Genomic DNA, 21,013 nt, shown 5'->3' with positions numbered 1-21,013 from the left:
TACACACATTTAAACTCAGCGAGTACCGTCCCCTTGTTGCTTCTCTTAAAAAAGCGTCTGCCTTTTGCTTCCTACATTTAAAACCGTGCTTGGCGCAGGAGCCCGTGGTGCTGCCTGCGCCGGATTTCACCATAAGAGCAGAAAGCGACTTGTATTCGCAGTATCGTCAATGAATAAAACGAGGGAAAGGACAAAGCTCAAGCGCAGGCATGCTCGAGCCTCAGGGACAGGCAAAGAGGGGCAGGAAAGGGAAGAGAGGGAACGGGACGATGCAGAGAGCCGCGGGCAGCAGCGTGATTGCTCAGGGGGAACGAGCCTGCCGGAGGGGACCTCGGGCTGCAAATGCACGGGACGGGCCCCGAGCACTTACAAGGAGACGCTTTTGGCCACCACTGAGGCAACTGCACCCACAACCCAGGGGACAAGGTCAATAAACCATCAAGAGAGAAGGCGAGGAAGGAGCTGGGCGTAGGGATGCCCAAGCCCGGTGCTCACCTGGTGAAGTCCTCGTCCCCGAGCATGTGTCGAGGGATGGGCGAGTACCGGGACGGAGTCACCTGGGGAGGGACGGGGTAGGCGGGCTTGCTCTCCACGGTGCCCAGGTAGCCCAGGCTGGAGTTATGGCTTATGTGGTTGTCAGCCAAGGCTGAGAAGGCTGCGGAGGGGGAGACGGGGATCAGGACCAGAAATCCCAACACGGCCGCCTTCATGCAGCAGAGCCCAGCCCGGCATCGCTCGCCGCCCAGCTCGCGCTCGTCCGTCAGTCCCCAACACACTCCATCCTTCCTCCTGCCCTCCGCCAGGCTCGGTCCCCCCCGCCGCCGCCGTCCCCCCGGCCCGGGCGCTGCCGCGGCCGGCGGCATACGTACTGCTGGCGTAGTCGGGGGGCGCGTACATGTCGTTGAGGTGGATGTTGCCGGGCTTGGCCACCTTCAAGTACACCATGTCGGAGGTGTTCTTCAGGGCGGCCACCGCTTCCTCGTGCCGCACGTCCTGCAGGTTCGTGTTGTTCACCTGCGGGAGAGCGAGGGGGTGACGCCGGGGACACGGGCAGGGTCTCGGCACCCGCCGCCCCCCCGCCGCCCCGGCGAGCGGGCACGGCGCCTACCGCGAGCAGCCGGTCGCCGATCTGCAGGCGCCCGTCCTTCTGGGCCGCGCCGCCCTCGATGATCTTGGTGATGTAGATGCTGTTGTCCCCGGGGATGTGCTGGTTCCCGATGCCCCCCGCGATGCTGAACCCCAGGCCTGCGGGCGACGGGAGGGCAGGGGCGAGAGGCGGCTGGCCACAGCCCCACGCCCGGCCCCCCACGGCATCCCACGCCATGGGGCTGTCCCACCCCCTGTGCCCGACAGCAACCTGCACCCTGTGCCCCATGGCATCCCACCCCGTGTGTCCCACAGCATCCCACCCCCTGTGTCCCACAGCATCCCACCCCCTGTGTCCCACAGCAGCCTGCACCCTGTGCCCCATGGCATCCCACCCCCTGTACCCCAGAGCAACCTGTGCCCTGTGCCCCATGGCATCCCACCCCGTGCCCCACGGCATCCTGCACTCTACGCCCCACGGCATCCCACGCCATGGGACTGTCCCACCCCCTGTGTCCCACAGCAACCTGCACCCTGTGCCCCATGGCATCCCACCCCGTGTGTCCCACAGCATCCCACCCCGTGTGTCCCACAGCATCCCACCCCCTGTGTCCCACAGCATCCCGCACCCTGTGTCCCACAGCATCCCGCACCCTGTGTCCCACAGCATCCCGCACCCTGTGCCCCAGAGCAACCTGCACCCTGTGCCCCATGGCATCCCACCCCCTGTGCCCCACGGCATCCTGCACTCTACGCCCCACGGCATCCCACGCCATGGGACTGTCCCACCCCCTGTGCCCCACAGCATCCTGCACCCTGTGCCCCACGGCATCCTGTGCCCCACGGCATCCCACCCCCTGTGCCCCATGGCATCCTGTGCCCCATGGCATCCTGCACCCTATCCTATGCCCCACGGCATCCCACACAGTGGGGCCATCCCACCCCCGTGCCCCACGGCATCCCACACCACAGGGCTGTCCCACACCCTGTGCCCCACAGCATCCTGCACCCTACGCCCCATAGCATCCCATACAGTGAGGCCATCCCACACCCTGTGCCCCACAGCATCCTGTGCCACGGGGACGTCCTGCACCCTCCCTGTGCCCCACAGCATCCTGCACCCTGGACCCCACGGCATCCCGCACCCCACGACATCCCGCACTCCGCACCCCAGGGCATCCCATGCCGCCTCTCACCCCGCAGCCTCCCAAACCGCGCCGCCGCCTCGTGCCCCACGGCATCCCACCCCGAGGGGCCGCCAGCCGGGCGCGGGCTTCACCTTTGGGGCCCTTCATCAGGTTGACCTCCATGACGGTCTCGGGCGGGGGCTGCCGGCGCCGCACCACGAGCCGCACCACGGGGCCCGCTTCCTTCAGCGCCTCCACGGCCTTGCTGTGCACCACCTCGGAGACGTCCACGTCGTTCACCCGCAGCACGCAGTCGTTCACCCTGCGGCGCGGCACGGCACGGCCTCAGCCCCCCGGCGCCCCGCGCCCGCCCCCCGCGGCCCCCGGCCCCCCGCGCTCACCCCAGGCGGCCGTCCATGGCTGCCGCTCCCCCGGGGATGATTTTGGTGATGAAGATCCCCGGGTCATCCGGCACGTGGGGGTTGTCGATCCCTCCCGCGATGCTGAAGCCGAGGCCGGAGTTGCCCTGCGGGAAGCGGCGGGGCCGTGGGTCGGCGCGGTCCCGGCGGCAGGGGGCCCCGCGGGAGCTGCGGCGCTGCCGGCTCCGCCGAGCCGCGGAGGCAGGCGGGGGCCGAGGGGGTGGTCCTCGGCGGGGAGACCTCCCCTCGCTGGCGGCTCCCCAGCAGCAGCCGCCGCCGCCTCCCCGGGCAGAGGCGGCAGCTCCGTGATGCCACCGCGGGTCCCCATCTCGAGGTCCCCATGGGTGCAAGGGAGGAAGAGCATCCCCAAGGATCCCAGCGGGTTGGGGATGGCTAAGTCGGGGACTGCCAAAACCTGCTAGAGGATTTGGGGCGCGGAGTGGCACACTCAGCTCATCTTCATCCTCATCCTTCTCCTCCCCGGGAGGCTGGCGGGAGCCGTGCCCCATCCCAGCGCTGCGGGACGGGAGCTTCCAGCCCCGGCGCTCAGGCTCCCCGGGATCATCTAACAACTGAGTCCTTCGAGCTGGGAAGGGGTGCGCGGGGCCGCGGGGGCTGGCACAGCTCCCCCCCACCCGGGACCTCAGCCTGCCAAGATGGTTGCAGCAGCACGGACCGGACGCCGAGTCCCCGGGGCTGCAGCCCGGCGGGTGCCAGCTCTGGAGGCGATGCCCAGGGCTTGGCCCGGATGGCACAACGCACGGACACGTTTGTGGGGCACCAAAGCTCTCCCTCTGCCCCCGGGGTGGCTGCTCCTCCTCTAACCCGGCCTTGGGCTACTCCGTGCTCAGCTGGAGAAAGCGGCTTGCTGCCACCGGGATGCTCCTCCCAGGGACTCGGAGATCCCAGCAAAGGGTGACACGCTACAGCCTCGACTTGAGGCCGAGGGGCTCTTGCAGATCAGCCCCCTTCCCTCCCTGGCCGTGAGCATCCGCTGCCTCTTCCCGGCCCCTCTCCATCCCTCCTTGCCTACGTGCATGGACGCAGTGGCCACATGCTGCGCGATGCCCCCCGGGAAAGCCCTGGCCCATCCGCCCCGGGCTCCTGCTTCCCCGGCACAAGCATCTTCCACGGGAGCTAATGTGGCTGTGCCGCCGGGATCCCGCCGCAAGACGGGGAAAGGCAGGGGCAGAAGCTCCCGTCGGCTTGGCTGGCAAACCCATCCCTGCTGCTCAGCATCGCTGGGGGCGAAGGAGAAACCCGCCTCCCCGCCGGGGGCGAGAAGGGCGAGCGGCGGCGGCAGCAAGGGGGCCAGGGTCCCCCGGGGGGGTGGCACAGGCGGTTTCCCCCGCGCGCGGGCTGCGCCGTGGGCGGGCAAGTGGGAGCTGGCGGCGGGGAGGCTGCCGCCCGCACTGAGCCCACGCGGCGCGCGGCAGATCCGGCCGGCCGAGCACTTACCCTTTCCAGCACGATCTCCTCGTACTTAAACATCCCATCGCTGCCGTTCACCTGGGGAGAGGGAGACAGCGCGTCACAGCCCCGCGCGGACCCCGGGGGTCACCGCTTCCTCGCAGGAGGATTCGCCTCCCCCTTGGATATCTGAATATCGAGACCCCCCAACCTCGTCCCTCCTGGTAACGAGAATTTGTTAATGCGGAAGTGTAACTGAGAATAATTTATTCTACTAAATTAGTTGGTCACAAAGGAAACAAGGTGTTAGGAGCCTAAAGAGTGGGACAGAATAACAGGGGAAAATATGGTGATGCCCTTATATTAAAAAAAAAAAAAAAAAAAAAAAAAAAAAGGCACAGACCATCTCGATGCTGCATGTCACACTGACCCTGAAAACGCAGGGACATGATTATAGGCTAAAATAAGGAATGCTAAATGTACAGGTCAAAAACGTGTTTCCCCATAGCCAAAAATGCATGGAAAAATAAGGTGGTTCCAGAACACATAGAAACACTTTTTTCCCATGCCCCAGGACCTAAACTGCTGCCAAGGCCTAAAATTTAGCAAGATTTGCAAAGCAATTGGATGTTTCTACAGATAACGAGAGCACGTGGAGGCGTCCTGCTCAACGCAACGATGCTGGAGGCGAATAAACTCAAAGCTCCCAAGCGAGGCCACCCTTGCTGCAACAAGGGGCCGAGGGTGGCCGGGTCTCCGTGGCCAGGCAAGGGGCGAGCGAAGCCGGGCCTCAGCCGTGTCCGGGGTTTGCAACGGGGCCCGTCCATCGGTTGCCGATTGCCGGCTCGCGGCCGGCTCAAAGCAGCCTGCCGCAAGCGCTCCCCACCCCAACGCGGCGGCTCCGCCGGGACACAGGTCCCCTTGTGCGGCGCTGGCGTGAATAGCTCCTCTGAGGGCCGGGAGCCGCCGACCCCGCCGCGCTGCGGCGTTCCTGTCACCGAACAGCTCCCGCGGAGATTGATAGAAAGGAAGCACAAAGGGACCGCGAGCCCGGCCAAGGCAGGCGCCGAGCGGCGCGATGGATAACCGCACGGCTGCTCCGTGCCATCTCCCCAGCCGCATCCCAGCTTCTCCGCCGTGCAACGAGCCTCCCGCAACCTGGAGAGCCGAACCTCCAGGCTAAGGGGACAGCGAACCTTATTTACACTGATGACGTCATTTACGCTCAAGACATCACCTGATACAGCAGAACGAAGCTTGGCGAAGCAGCTGCTGGGCCCTACTTATAGGTGGGAATCACTGGGGTGGAAGAGCAGCCCGGGATCTGACCCGGGGATGCGTCACCCCTGGGTCGCACGCCCTCATCCTCTGCTCCACCCAGCACCGGCAGGGCCTCGGCCAAAGAAGTCCTGCACTCAGCTGGGGGTGCCGCATTTCGGGAAGGACGAGTCCGGAGCCGAGAGACAAGATCAGGGCTCTAGAGAGCATCAGCTAAGGCAGGAGGCTGAAGAGACCTGGGTGGTTTTGTCCAAAAAGACAAGACGGAAGGAAAATACAAATACAAACGCTAACTATGGAAGGGAGGGCGATAACCTATCAGAGAGGCTGCAGAATGAATTAGGCTGGAAGGGACCTCTGGAGATCTCTGCCCAAGCCTTCTCAGAGCAGGGCCAGCTTCAAACTTTTTCAGGTCTTTTATGTCCACTATGGCCAAGACAAGGAGTCAGGAGCTTAAATTGAAGCAGGGTAGATTCAGACTAGGCATTAGGAAAGCTTTGGATGAAAAAGGCTATGCAGCACCAAACTGGACAGCCTGCAGGGACTGCGGCACCTCCTTATCAGAGGTGCGAGGAAAACGCAAGGAAGAGAGGCAGGAGGGGAGCAGGGCTGGATTCAGAGACTTTACAAACTCCTTCCCAGCTCTGCCCTCCTCCATCAATGACTCCCATCTTCCCCAGGCCGCTCTTCAGCTATTTGCCTTGTTTGCCACGTTTCCAACGCTGGCGTTTTGTGGGATTGCCTTGGTGGGAAGCCCTGGCAGCCCGACCCACAGAGCCCAACACAGCTTTGAGCTCTGCAAGCCCCACAGCTTGCACCCGTGGGAGCTCAGAAAGCAGCACCTCCTCCCTGGGGTGCTGGGCAAGGAGGGACCGTGCATGTGGCCACCTGATCTCGGCCATGAACACCCACGTCGCAGCACCACGGCCTTGAGCGCCTGGATGAGCTGTCAGCCTGCGAGCGTGCGGAGATGGAGCGCATTGGCTTGCCTTTGGGCAGAGGCGCAAGAGCGGTGCTAACCCGCATCTCACCCAGCCCATGGTGCTCTTGGTGCCCTCCCGAGCCTGGAAGCAGGTCTGCTGGTGAAGCCCCAAGGCGCTCAGCTCCGGTACTGCCTTCACAGCGAGTCACACCTGACCCTCCTGCTCTCCCGTCCTGCTGGGAAGCCCGAACTTCAGCTCCTCTTCTCGCACTCTGATCACATCTCTTGGGGTCTGCGGCAACCTCCCTCCATGTCTTAGCCCCCCACAGCTGCCGGGGTCTCTGCACGAGTGCCCCGAGGGGGCTCACTAACCTCCCACCATTGCAAGGGCTGGTTGCAGAGGGGCAGCCCAGCCCCACTGGTGCCCAGGGCTCCCTCAGGCCCCACTGACCACTCCTGGATGCCAGGCCCCACCACCTGGACACCTCTAACGGGGCCTGGGCGGCACAGCTGAGGTTTCCATAGCTATGAAAACCCGCGCTTGGCCTGGAGTTGGACAAGGCCACCCCACTGGAAGGGTTCAAGACATCAGGACATCCCAGCTAGGAACACTGGGAGAGCCCTCTCCTCCGTCTCCCCCTCTATCCGTGAATATATGGGGCACCACATGGCTGGATTCCTGCTGGGAACAGTGGGATTAGCCACAGTTCAAGGCAAACTTCAGCATGGGAAACTGTGTCCTCTCCTGCCACAGTAAGTCCCTGCAAAGTCAGCGGGACACAGGCCTTTCCCTCCTCGCATCCCACTGCACGGACTAATCCCAGGCTCGGAAAGCGGAGCCGGCGCTTTGTCCTGCGCCACCTTCGCAACCTCCCTCGCCCGAGGAGGCTCCGGGTTCGCCTCACCGCTGCAGCCGGGAGCCTCGCGCTCGGTTCACAGCTTTGCTTCTCCACAGCTTTCCAGCAGCTCGTATTTCTGGCAGCCTCTGTTACTACACACGTTGTCCTCTGTGCTTTGGCATTAAACGCTATTGCCACACAGACAGCCATATGCACACCCACGGGCGCAGAGGAACAGCACATACATACCTACAGGATGGGGATGCGCCGAAAACTTTGACAATCTGTGAGCCGCGGAGGGAGCCAGCAGCGCCCGGGCCCCAGCGAAAGAGCAGCAGCCCCCGGCGCTGCCTGGGAAAGGCGCGCGGGACGGACGCAGAGCCGGCCTCGGCACGCGACCCCGCCGCGGACCCCACGGGGATCTCCGGCAGGAGCCAGGCGGGGAAGCACGGGGACGTCCCCGCTGTCGACAACTGGGGACTGTCAACACCGAGCGGCCCTTTGGGTCGCTCCCTGCAAACGCACCGCGGCCGCGCTTCGCCGGCACGTCGCGTGCAGGGAGCAGCCCGGCGCCCCGAGGTCAGCCAGCGCCCAACGAGAAGTTTGAGCTTCGATTACGTTTCCAAAATCCACGCAACAGACGACGACTAATTGCCTAAGGAAGCCAAATGGAGAACTTAATATATACCACGTAACCAAGGTAACGAGCCAACAAAGCAAACGCTCCGGCGTCTGAACGCTGAACACTGTCGCTCCCTGACGGCAGAGCTGATCCTCGCGGCACCCACCAGCGTGGCCGCGGCCTCGGTTTGTCATCCCTGCTGACGAGCTGTCCCCAGGGCTCTGGGAAGGGCGCTGGGGACACCTCGCAGGGTCCATGGCTCACCGGGCGGCCGTGAGCATCCCCCCTCCTTCGGTCTCCCCCGAGCAGCATTTGCACGCTTCACTGAGGTGTCGGAGACTAATTAGCTGTTCCCAATCCTCATCAACAGCTGGTTCGAAGGGGAAAGGAGTAAGCGGTGTTTTTTCCAAGCCCTGCCCACACAGCAAGCCCACCTGAGGCCGCAGGAAGCAGCACCCCTCTCTGGCCTACTCTTCTCTGTCATGTTTGGAGCAGCAGGGAAATAGTTAGCAACGATGACATTTAAATCATCAACAGAAGGCTGCAGAGTTAACACTCATGCGATAAACAGAAGAGCGCACACCTTCCAGAGCTACTGCAAGCTGTCTGCAGGCTCAGCCGGCCAACACCGCGCCGTTGCACGTGGACCGCGCTCTGCAATTTGCTAGAGTCCATTTATGTTAAAAAAATAAATCAAATTTAGAAGATGAGGTTCTTAAAAACCAACCCAAACAGCTCAACAGTCTGCAGAGAAACAGGACACAGGGAGAACAACCTGCTCGCCTGCCCTCAGCACGCTTTTCCCCCGGTTTTTGGCCTCATGCAGGGAGTAAATAAATGCCGTGTCTAAGGCCCCCTCTTGCAGAGCAGCTTGCCAAAGGGCAACGGCTACGAGCCTGCTAAGCTGAGGCAGGAGGAAGGGGGCTGAATCACAGCCTGACAGCCTTCTCCATCAGCCCGCGCCCAGCCCACGCGCCGAGCTGCCGGCCGCGCGCTGGAGGGCCGCTGCAACGGCACCGGCACGCGAAGCGCTAGCCCGGGCACGGCGTTGCGGCAGCTGCGCTAACCTGCAGCGCGACGGGCGAGAGTGCGCTTGTGCAAAGCGTGGGGATGGCCATTTAGGTTTAATTTTCCTGCCTTTCCAGGCTTTGAAGCAGGTTCTGCCCTGCTGGTCCTGGCTCTGCTCCCACGGCCTCCGGGAGCCGGGTGGGCACTGTGCTCAGCCAGGCACAGATCCTGCTCGCGGCTCCTTCGGCAGGGATCAGGCTCTCCGAGGAAGCACTTCGCCTGCTCAGACCTGGCTTTTAGAGGAGCTTTGAAGCCGGGAGCGAGGAGGCAGCGGGGCACCGACTGGGAGCTCCAGGGAACCAGGCTACAAAGCCCTCAACTCCTTGAGGAGATCACAGGGCTCTGGAGTGACCTTCCCTGCTCGCTCTTGGGCTGCTTGGCAGCAGCCTCCGTGCACCCTTGGCAGCAATAAACCCTCCCAGCTTCAGAGAGGCAGCTCCGAAACACAGGGACCACTGTCTGCAAGGGGAACCCTGCTTCCTCGGCTCCCTCTATGGACCCGTTGTGCAAAAGAAGTGTCACTGGGTGCAGCATCCTTGAGCTGGCACAGGTGATCCCCCGCCAAGCCCATCCACAGCTCGGGAGGACACTTCTGCTCGGAGACACAGCTCTAACAGGGATGTGCATTGCACCTGGTTTAACGAGAAGTCTCGTGGGGACATGGGAAGGACACTGCAGCCCTGGCAGGGGCTGTCTGGACAGTGGGCATCGCGAAGGTCACTCTGCAAGGGGATCCTGGGCTCCCTCCCCTAGGAAGGGAGCAGCAGAGCCCTGTGTAAGGGCATTGGGGAGCCAGGGACACACAGAAAATGTATTCTCACTTACAGAGCCAGGTTTGCATGAACCTGCCTAACACAAGGACTGTTCTTCAAGGGATTCTTTCAATGCAGCAGGAATTTCACGAGTTGCACATGATTTTGTCCGGTTAACACATGCCAGAGGTGCTGGGCACAGGGCTGGGTCGCAGGCGAGCGGGGCCCGGCTCCACAGCGCTTACCTTGCAGTGCTGCTAGTGCCACACGCTCTTGGGGACGGAGGTGGGTGGACAGAGAGATTGAAACGTGGAGCAGACTTCTCGATAAACAGCCGGGGCCAAATTCAGCCCAGCAGCTAGTGCAACAAAATCAATGGAGCTAGAACAGGAAGGAACTAGACTACATCCATCTGTTTATCATTAAGTAAAACACTGAATAGTTAAGTAATTAAAGACTGGAAGAAGTGACATTAACTCTTCCAAATACATGCTGTACCAACAGGCTTCAGCTTTTGTTTTTGTAGAAGAAAAGGGCTTCCAGGCTTGCCATTTTAGTGTTCTCTTCTGGATAAAGCCCCTATTGTCACTCCTTTGCCGACCTGCAGAACTGGTCTGAATTTGGGTTTGAGCATTACTTTTCCTGGGATTCGAGGGAGCCTGGGTCCCTGGAGGAGACGGCAGGACCAAGCAGGGCTCTCCTGGCTCAGAGAGAGGGTACAGCCTCGTCAAACACGTTCTCCACAAGCCGCTTGACACCGCGGTTGCAGCAGGGGAAGCTCCTATCTGTGCTGTCATGACATGACAGAGAAGGGCGGGAGGGTTTCCAAGCTGGAGCTTTGACAGGAGATAAACTGAGGCTGGGGAGGTGCCTCCCCCGGGAGCAGGCTGGCCCGGATGAGCAGCACCCTCCGGCACGGAGCTGGCACAGGGAGCGTTTCCCAATTCAGTCTAGAGGACAACAGCCAGCGCAGCAGCCTCAGCCTTCCCCTTTCTTTAACATCACCCCTAAAAAAAGAGGTTTTGGGCAAGGGACCGAGGCAGAGCTCGGCAGGGGCTCTGCGGAGCCCCTCAGCCTTTGCCCACCCATCTCCCGCCGCGTCCCTGGCTCCCGCCGGGCACTGCCGCTCTCCCCTTCACTCCGTGCCAGCCCTGCCGCAACGCGCACCAGCCAGCACCCGCCGGGCGCTCGGGGTTTTGCTGCGTGGCGTGGAGGGGCTGCCGGCCAAAACGCAAGGAAAAGGGGCAACGGAGATGCAGGGTTTATGAGGGAGACAAGAGCCAGCAAGCACAAAAGGGCAGAAGAGCGAGGGCTGAGAGCAGGGCCAGGCTGCGGCGCAGGACCGCAGCGTGGCGGGGAGGATGCAGCTGCCGTCCCCGCGGGTGGGCTCGCGGCTGCCAGTTTCTGCAGGGCTCGAGGGCCGGCAGAGTCTGTCGTTGGCCCTGGCGCTCGTCTCTCCCTGCCCTTGGGATCGCAGGCCTGGAGGAGGCACAGCCTGCGCTCCCCTCTGCGCACTGCTGAGCTTGGGGAAGGACGTGGCACGGAGAGGAAGAGCTGGGCAGGGAGAGAGGGGCCAACAACATCCACCCAGGGGAGGGAGAGTGAAAAAACAGACAGGAATCAGACTGTCGATCCATAAATACCTCCCTGTCCTGCCCACGGTAAAAGCCTCACTCACCCTGCTCCAGTCTCGCGGTGCATTCCTCCCCCCCCGAGGACACCGCCCTTTTGAGCTCCCCGTAAAACGATGCTCGCTATGATCCTGGTGAGCACAGAAAGCAGGCTGCAAGGTAGCGCTTCCCTGCCCAGCACCCTGGAAGGAGTGCCCACCCCCACAAATACCACACCAAGCCATGGTTTGGAGAGAGAAGCCTTTGGGGAGGATCATTCTCTTCTGCCACGTTTGCTTGAGGCTGCTGGACCCAGGACCACCATGCTGAGAGAGGAACCATCTAGGCTCCTCCTGAATGCCAGGCGGTTTGGGTTCAGCATTCAAGGCACAATTAAACAGTAGTCAGGCTTGCAGAGGGTCCAGCTGGGTTCCCCTGCCTTTAGGTAGCCCTGACCCATCAGCCCAGCACAGATCTGACATGCATTGAGCTTACTGCAGAACCGGCTGCAGGCTGAAATCTGCCGTTCTTTGCGGGGAAGGTGCAATGAAAGGAAGTGACCTGCAACCTTCCACCTTGAGCCCAAAGACTAGTCAACACCACTACGGAGCCCTGGTGCCCCTTCATTAACATGGAAGGTGGCTGCGATTTGCTGCATCACAGGAAGACCGGGTATAAAACACAACCTTGGCAACCTGTCATTTGAGTTCCCTTCTGGGGAAAAACAGGAGCACTCCACGAGCACAGAGCCAGCGCTGCAGAGATCCACGCAGCTGTTCAGCCGCTTCCTGCCCTGCTCCCTCCTTCTCCCTGCAGGAATTGATTTGCAAATGTTCTGCTAAGGGATGCAGCAGCTCACAAACCCTCTCTGCAACAAACCTAGGAGGATTATCTTTACGCTAAGCCAAAAGCGCAAAATGCACTTTGGCTGTTAACGCTCAGAGCCACCAAGCACCGCTGAGCTGGACTCGTTACCCACAGCACCCGCGTCTCCTGCCTTGCACCCTTCCTGCGCCAGTGCCACAACCACAATTGCCCCCAGTCCAGGCTCTACTCAGCATGACGCAGCCGCAGAGCGGCCCCAGGGAGGTTTGCAGGCAGGGGTGCTGCAGGGACACAGTGCAGGTACCAGGCTCCCCTGCCACCCAAGCAGGGCCTCCCTGGGCTGGAGGAGCCATTCCTGCACCAGCAGGTAGGGGAAACAAACTGTTAGTTCAAAAGAAGTGAAACAAAACCAGGAGACTTACAGAGAGCCCTTGTTCCAGCGAGTCTGTGTTCACGATGATGGGAGCGGGGTTGGCCTGTGAGGAGACAAAAGCAGAACGTCACAGCTGAGCTACGAACCCAGCCCTTCGCAGCACACAGCCTCTCCCCTCACCTTGCACTGGGGCCCAGCAGGCCAGGCAGAGGAAAGCAATTCAGGAAGCGCTCTGCGGTCGTCCCTCCTCCCAGGTGCCTGGCTGCCAAGGACAGGTACATCGCCGCAGCACAGCTCTGGGCAAAGCTCCCCTCCCCTCCCCTGGTGTGGCCCCAAACACACCCTGCAGCCTCAGCTGCTGTGAGGGAGATTGGGAAGACTGGAAGCTCTCCCAGCCTCAGGCCAGAATCACACCAGCACTATAACTTCCTTCAAATCCACATTACTGAGGGCTTAGCAAACAGGAGGGCTAAGGAAGGAAGTCCTGAGGGAGGGATATATTGTCAGCAGACCAACCCTGAGGGCAGGTGCTAACGGTCTGCCAATTTAAGCAGCTGCTGCTGCCCCTCCTAAGCATGAAGCCATCATGCCCTGGGAGAGCAGCGTTTGCTCCGCCTTCTCCATCACCCTTGGGGCAAGACCTCTGCTCAGCACCTCTGGGTCATCCTCTGCACCTCCATGCACATGCCTGCTAAGCAACCATCACCCCTCTCTCACAGGGCTCCTCATAAATCTCCAGGCCTTTCTCCCACATCCCCCCATCCGAGCTGCCCTCTCTCCATTAGCTTGGTGCACGCTTTACGGCCTCCTTTCAATTTGGCTCCCTCTGGGAGCTGCTCCCCCTTAGACCAGCAGCTTCTCCCATTTCCCTGCAGCTCTGCTTTGCTTCCAGCTCTGCGTCCGACCAAGTCAGTACTAATGCCGCATGACGAGAGAGGAGGCAGAGCTGGCTCCGATGCCGCTGAGGCCATCGGAGCAAGACGGTGGCGAAGCGACAGCCTCCGGCTTCGGGGCGGCTGATTGCGCTCGGGGAGGAACCAGGCTGCGACGCAGGCAAACAGGGGCTGGCGCAGGAGAAACACGGGGAAAGGCGCACGGCAGGCACGAGGCCCTGAAGAGAGGGGGAGGCTCCTTCGGGGGAAGAGGGCCACGAAGGTGTTCAGCCGCGGAGCGAGGAGGAGGAAGAGGAGGAGGAAGAGGAGGCCCCGCCGCCGGCCGGGCCGGGCCGGGCCGAGCCGCGCCGGAGCTGTCCAGCGCCGCAACCTCCTGAAGGCGCCGCCGCGGCCCCGCGCTGCCCCCTCGGGCGCCCCTTCCCCGCCCCGAGCCCGGAGCCAGGGAGGCCGGGGAAAGCGTTTCTCCAACGCTTTTCTTCTGCACGGGAGCAGGCGTGAAAGGCGAGACGCTCACGCCTCATATGAGGCAGGCTATTCCTCGCTGGCGCATGAGGGCATGTGGCGAGGCGAAAGCCGGGAGGTCAGGGATTTCGCAGGATTTGCGACGTGATGCCAAGGCTCGCAGGGAGAACGGCAGCCCGAGGTAGAATAGGAAACGCTAAGAGATGTGAGCTGCAAGGGGAGGTGAACCCTCTGCCTTGGTGCAGCAAAGACATCAGATCCAGAGTCAGGAACAAAGAAGTCAAAGCACAGGCAAGTGTAGTAATTAGCAGGAAACACTGTCCATCCAGCAACGTGAGTGGTTGAACTGCATGGCTGGATGGGCTCTGTGAGTCTACTACACTTTTTTCAGGGGCAGACTGCTGCCTCACTGCCCTCCTCTGAGTATATACGCCTCCTCTGTGCCCCCAGCAGAGACTAGCCTCCTCAAATAAGGCAGAACAGCAGCTTCCACCTCCTCCTGTTTTAGCTGACTGTATTCCTGGACTTTTCACTCTCTTAGTATCACAGGTGGGAGAGCTAGCAGTCAGCAAGACTGTGGTTTTGATTTTACCCTGAAAGGTTCTCCTCTCATAAGGATGGAGCCGGAGGTAGTTAATTTGATTTATTTGGATGCTTTCTGATCTTTCCTGCAGCTGTAACTATTGGTTACAAAACCATAGTTTTTATGGCAATTAATTCTGTAGCTCAGGCAAGTATGACCACTTCCAAGCACTCCTGCCAAACTCCTCCCACGCATATAGGAGGAGAACCACAGTTTTCAGGTCCAGTGTCTTGGGATCTCCATGGCCCAGAAGCAGTGTTAAGCTGGGAATATCCCCTCTCTGGCAGTACACAGTCCTTGTATTTAATCCAGATAATTTGTGAGATAGCATATATTAAACCTGGCACTGGCTTTTATTAGTCCCCAATGCAATTCTAGGAAGGGATTCCACATTTCAAGGCAAAAAAGAAGCACTTCTACTGCCAGCAATTAACAAATGGTGGATGTTTGAACCTTGGTGTGCCAGAGGCCAGCTCAGATTAGATGAGTTTCCAGGAAGGATGCAGAGGAGGCAGTCTAAGTGAATGCAGTCTGTCATGTGCCCCATGATTTACGACATGAATTCAACCCCACAAATGATGCTTTGGATCCCTCCCAGGGAGAAGTGCTACGTATGATTATGTTACAGAGGCTCGTGCAGATCCAGCCTGCATCCTCCAGTGAGCCCCACTGCAGTCTCTTTGTTGAATTACTAATAGCCCACAAATCACACATCGCATTGCCTCACTCGCACAGTGGTGAGCCCTAAGGACATATTTCGTCTAGCCTGCTCACTGTGCACTGAGCATCCTTCACAGCCATTCCACACTAGTGATTTTTACATCTCAGAATACTGCTAGGAGCACAATTTCCCACTCAGGCTCCAGATGGGACCCAGGAGATGCTGAACGCAAGTGGCTGCTTAAAACAAAGTCACACATGGTCAGAAGGAATTCAGACCAGGAAATCCCTTTCCGCCTCCTGTGGCCGGCTATTCCAGTTACTATACGAAAGGTGTTTGGACATTATCTCTGACTTCCGCTTGCAAAGATCCCAATGTTTGCACCTTGCCTGTATTGCCACTGAGCCAGACAAGACCAAACTAAGACTCAGAGATGGACTGAGGCCCTGAAAATGAAAAGCTACTGCCTTCCCCCATCAGGCACCACATGTACCAAGCCGTCTGCTAGCCAGAGGAGGAGAGAGAACATTACTCTCTTTTTGCTGGGCAGCAGGAACATGCTGGTGAACTAACCATGCCCTCAACTCTACAGGGAACGGTAAGTAATTCCTACCCTAAGGAGCATGGTGTTGTTGCATGCAGGGAGGAGAGGGAACAGAGCTGTGCATTCGCGTCACATTCAATGGGGACTGTCAGATCTCCTCCATCTAAAATGCTTCATCACACTATTATTATTTACCAAGCTCTGTCTGTGCTGGGGGCTGTACGAATGGAAGAAGAGGTCCCTGCCCTGCGGCACGCATGTGGCAGAACACCCACCCAAGCCCAGCAGAGCTGGAGGTGCCCAGGACACCCTCAGGCAGAGGCACAAGGGGCTGCACAAATCCTCAGGCTGGCTGTGTGAAGGCTGCAAGGAAGGCGTGACTCAAGGAGGGCCTTGGGCAAGGGGACAGTCCCTCCACATATGCAAAGAGACTGATCTAGGCTCGAGGGAAGAGGGTGCAAAGCCGGAGAGGCAGAAGACAGCTGTTGGGAAGATCTGGGCCACAAGGGACATGAAAGGGAGTAGGGGGCTAAAGGTGGTGAGGGTTGAAGGTCAGGCCTCAAGGGACCCGCTCCTTGCAGAGGCCCAGGGAGAGCACAGAGCCAGCTTGAAGGCAGCTGGCACCAGGGCTAAAGCCAGGAGGAGGCTGCGGGTCTGTGCGCAGGGCAGGAGAGACGTCTCCTCTCCCAGCCCACAGCCACTCCAGGCTGCAGTGACTCTGCTGCTTCCGTGCAGCCCATGCAAGGAGCAGCAAGGCAGCCGGCAGCGCTCCAACACACCTAAGGGGCAGGACGTGCCCTTTCGGAAACGCCTTTGGATGCAGCCAGATATCACCTTTGAGCAGTCATCTGAGAGAGACAGCTATCATTTGGGCTGTGTTTTGAATGGGTGACTGGTCTCATCAGCTCGGGGTCACTAACATAAGTCACCTGCAGACAGCTGCGCTCCAACTATTTGCAGCGTTATCAGCCCTTCCCTCCCATTTCCTCCCATGTTATCATCTCATAGGACAAAGGTAGGATTGTAAAACACGCAGATTTTTCAGAATTTCCAACCAAAAGAAAAGCTGCAATTAAATGAAAATGGAGGAGATCTGTTAGCTTGTTTCAGAGGCAGCGAGCCCTGTCCCGCAGCATTTCCACGAGGACTGCTGTCACGACTGACACATCAGGAGCCAAGCGGGGAAATCCTGAACTGAGAGTTCAAGATATTCTCTCTGGAGCCAAAATCCCAAAGCTGTGTAACCGATCCACAGATCCAGCACAGCAGCCAATCCACAGAGGTTAGGGTCTCGTGTACCTCCTCCAGACAAAATAAGCTTGCTGCAAACATCTGAGGCCTACAGCAATCAGCTTGAGCCCACATATAAAACAGCTACTGTCCTAACAGGCATCAGGACTGAAACAGGAGCCCCAGGGCTGACAAATCCTGGAGCTGGTCTCTGCAGGAGGCCTGCATGCCCCCTGTGTCACATACACGGAGATGCGCAGCACAGAACAACTATTTGTCACTCTAGGCTAGAGCATAAGAACCAAAATACTGACCTATCTGCTTTATTGGTGCAAGCCTCCCAGAGTGGATCAGAGGGAGAAGTCAATCTGTCTTTTAATATCCTTTGCTTTATATCATCTCGGGTATAACTAGCAACACTCAAAAGGAAATGGCTCTGCAGATAAGTGCAATTCAGTCTTTATATCCCTTTAAAAGCTCTCAGGGGCAGGGGCCAAGCGGGGAGATGCTCAACAGAAGGCACATGAACCGGCTGGACATGCTGGGCTGCTTGCAGCCCTGGCTCTGCAAGCGTAGCTGTTTTAGAAGGGTGTAAAATCATAGAGAAAACTGTGCATTTACAGCCTTTAAAACAGCTGCTCGGTGGCAGGACCCTGCCGCGGTGGGCGCGAGCTGCGAACGCACAGGTACCGCACGGCAGCTCCCGCGGTGCGGCAGGGTCAGCGCGTGGGGAGCCCGCGGTGCCGGCAGGCTCCCGCTGCCGGGAAGCGCCACGTCCCGCTGCCAAGGGGAGCGGGTTCGCACCGAGCTAATGAGTCAACGTCCCAGGAGTGAGCCCCGGTCCTCGCGCAGCAACACACCCAGCTGGCTCGCGCTCTCGGGGCTCACCCTGATAAGCGCTGACGCGCCCATCTGCTTGGCGCCAGGCTTTCCTGCCCTTCTCGCAGATACTGATGTTCCCAACACTTGGGCTGCGCCAGCAGAGAGCCCGAAACGTCGCTGCCAAAGACGTTTGCTCAAAAAACACCTGAGATGACACAGTTCCTCCACGGTGACCCGAGCGAGGGCAGGTGCCACCTCTGAATTTGAGATGGCAGAAATCCCTCCGGCTCCTTCCCACTTCCCTCCAGCTCTTGAGGGATGTGAATGCAGCACGTCAGGCTGCCAAGGCCGAGCCGTGCCAGGTCCGTCACTGCGGACCAGCCCGGCTGGCCAAAAGCCCTGCTCCAGCGGCCAGCCCTGAGGAGCAGCTGCCTTGCTTAGACCCAACAGCTGCTTCTCCCAAGCGCTGGAGTCCCTCTGGCCAGGGGTGACACATGGCCCTGGGGTGAGGGCCCAGGACGCGGCATTGCCCATGCCATGGTGCGCGGTCCCAGGGCACTGGCCGCGTCGGCAGTCTCTCCGCATCTCCAAACGCCAAAGGGGCACCAGCTCTTCTCCATGCCGGAGCGCTCCCAAGCCCAGCCACAGGCCCTCACTCCCAGAGACGCTCCCCACGCGCCCTCCGGACCACGCAGGGCTCGGTGCCTCCCCCGGACCCGCACGCCCACGGGCCTCCCCCGAGCCTTCATCTGGCGGTGGCCGAGGGACGCCGCTTCGCCAGCCTCGCACTGAGAAACGACGCGTGACACATCCCTTCCTGGAACGCAGCCTGGCTCCCCAGCTGGCCCCGTGGCAATGCACGGGCTTTTCCAGCATCTCGGCATTAAATCCGTGCTTTGGTCTCCCTGCGTCCTCACTCCTCGGGGCAGAGGTGCCCAAGGGGCAGCGCGCGGTGCCACGTCCCCCCGGCAGCGTCCCCTTCCCGGGCAGCCGCAGGCCTCCTCCCCGCGCTCCGCTCGGGAGGTTTTAACGCCCGGTAATTAAAGGGCTGTGGTCACAAGGATCGCTGGCAAAGCTACTGAAGTGCCCCAAGTTTAATGTGAACACAAGCAGCTACTGAGGGTTTGATCTTTGTTTTGGTGCTTTTTTTTTTTTTGCTTTTTTTTTTTTTTTAAGAGTAGGCTTAAATAGGGCCTGGAAAAAGCCTTCACTCAGCGGGGAAGGAAGAAAGCTTCCCCGGACAGAAGCTCTGTGGACTCCGAGTTTCCATTTCGAAGCCATTAAGGCCAGTGTGTTCATACTTGAAAGTTAGACATCCTGTTCCAGGCTCAGGCCGCTAAAATAAGTGACCCAATTTGCAGAGGTGCTGGGCTCCAATAGCTTCCTTTTGACCCGACGTTGCCAAATAAAATTGACTCAATTCCTCTTTTTCAGGAGGAGTTATTATCATCTGAAAGACTCGCATGCTTTTTTTCCCCTCAGACAAATACATACATACAGAGGAAGAATGAGTGAATAGGGACAGTACTAAAATAAAGATTTCTTTGGTCTTTGGGATTCAAATATCCTCTTTTCTTCTCCCCTCTAATTTCCAGTGCACATCTAGTTACAAAATGTTAAGAAACATTTTTCTGTGGTGCAAAAGCAAACCAGGATCCAGCAGCAGAGCCTCAGACGAAATTACCGTTACCGTGAGGGCGACGAGGACAGTGCGGGCCTGGTCCGGGGTGCTCCGCAGTGCCACCTGCCACCAGGAACAACTGCAGCCCCCGAACCGCCCTTCAGCGGGCCACTTCCAACTGCACTTCTGCAGACTAAATGCTCAACTACATCATCTCAAGTTCAGGTATTTTGAACTCGATAAATGCTGCGTTAAGGGTTTCTCTCCCCAAGTTACTATCCACAACCATTCTGTGCTGCCCGATTTACACCAAGTGCCCTCGAGGGATCCCTGTATCTTCACGTTTGCTTGTGTGTTAAATCCAACCACCGGTGTCTGCACAAAGCGTTTCACCTGTAGCCCTCACACCACCTTACAGGCAGAGCGAGGGTTAAGCATTTTTCCCAAATTACAGCCGAGAAGGTGGCCACGAGGGGTGACAGGATGATCAGCACCACGAGGAAGAGCGCAACACATCCCAGCCCAGGCCCCTTGACACCCCACGGCCCCCAAATCGCCCCAACGCTGCTGCCAGGACTCGACCCCGAAGCAGCTCAACACCGGTGCTGCTTTCACCCCGGAACCGCTCGCCGGCATCCTGCGCCGAGCAACGGCTGTGGCTCATTAAGGCCTGATTAGTCTTAATCACTTCCTCTGTCTAAACGAGCATCCGCAGCGAAGGGAGGAGGGAAGCTCCTCTGCTACAACCATGTCATGTGAAGCGGCAAGGCTGGACCTGAGCGAGGGTCCCAGGGGGTCCCTCCTCCCTTGAGCCCGCCCCGAGAACAGCAGAGCCCGGCCGAAACCCGGACGGTTGTCACCGATGGACACGGGCAGGTCCGGCTATGTGACCAGCACCCGAAAAGGAGGGGGGTTGAGTTTCAGCTGGGTTGAAAGCCCAGTGCTTGGGGTTACTGAGAGCATCCCCGGAGGAGGAAGTCACGGAGGCTACAGATCTTCCTGCCACCACCGAGCTCTTCATCAGGAGCCCTCTCCTCGGCATTTGCCACATCCCTGCTGAAACCTGCTCGTGCCTGGCCCCGACTGCCTCACCACAGCGCTCTCCTCCTCCTCCTCCTCCTCCTCCTCCTCCTCCTCCTCCTCTGCAAGCAAGACGGCAGGGCCACGTCCTCCCATTTTCGGTGGGCACCTTCCTCTGCACGTAGCGCTGAGAGGGTCTCTCCTACCCAGGTGGCTTGCAGACGCTGCCTTTCCAGCAGCAGTTCCCAGCAGTTATGGCTCTACCCCGGCCCCTTTGCAAACGGGCTCCGTTCCCGGGGTCCCCGCGTCACCTCTAGGGCCTCCGACAGTGGCAGCAGCGGGGAGCAGCACCGCACGCTGCAGCCTGGGCATCCAGGCTCGCCCGCAGGCAGCAGCCGAAAATCCAGCTCGAGAGAGCTCAGCCGAGCCCGTCGGCTCCCCTCCGTAATGCCACCTTCGTCCCTCATGGTGCCACTTACTAACGTCATCGCTTTGGAAGGGTCGGCAAGCAAACATGCAAACGAGCCAGAGGATTTGCAGGGGAGCCGTGGCCCCACGTGAGGGTGCAGGGGGGCAGCGGGGACCGCGGGGAGGTGGAGGAAGAGGTGAAGCGACTGTGACTACTGCCATGAGTTGTCCCAGGAGACACCAGGGTGGAAGGCCACCCTAGACATGACTTCAGAAAGCACGAGCAGGACCTCGGTGCCGGCTGGGCGGCAGCAAAGGAAGGACGAGACCGACGGCCTCGCAGGTCTGCAGGGCACGGCGACGTGGCTGTCCGCGAGGCAGGATTTGGGGGGAAGGAGGAAAGCTCAGCTTCTGGTTGTACTGACTCGAAGATGACGG

At 59.8% G+C, this 21,013-nt stretch overlaps 1 protein-coding gene across 5 annotated transcripts in view; it reads right to left on the bottom strand.

The window, feature by feature from the left end:
• DLG3 (discs large MAGUK scaffold protein 3) overlaps positions 1–21,013 on the bottom strand; it is a 64,982-nt gene that overhangs the window by 25,867 nt on the left and 18,102 nt on the right. For all 5 annotated transcript variants that reach the window (XM_064518377.1, XM_064518378.1, XM_064518381.1 and 2 more), the window contains 7 exons: positions 12,381–12,434; positions 4,091–4,141; positions 2,615–2,739; positions 2,366–2,535; positions 1,109–1,245; positions 870–1,014; positions 496–655 (listed from right to left, as the gene is read on the bottom strand). In XM_064518377.1, coding sequence (XP_064374447.1) covers positions 496–655; positions 870–1,014; positions 1,109–1,245; positions 2,366–2,535; positions 2,615–2,739; positions 4,091–4,141; positions 12,381–12,434 — 842 coding nt within the window. The remainder of the gene's footprint in view (positions 1–495; positions 656–869; positions 1,015–1,108; positions 1,246–2,365; positions 2,536–2,614; positions 2,740–4,090; positions 4,142–12,380; positions 12,435–21,013) is intronic.

The sequence above is a fragment of the Dromaius novaehollandiae genome, chromosome 11 (genome assembly GCF_036370855.1).
Source record: "Dromaius novaehollandiae isolate bDroNov1 chromosome 11, bDroNov1.hap1, whole genome shotgun sequence".
In the NCBI taxonomy this organism is placed as follows: domain Eukaryota; kingdom Metazoa; phylum Chordata; class Aves; order Casuariiformes; family Dromaiidae; genus Dromaius; species Dromaius novaehollandiae.
Note: the sequence above shows the minus strand (reverse complement) of the source record. Positions and strands in the feature narration are given on the sequence as shown.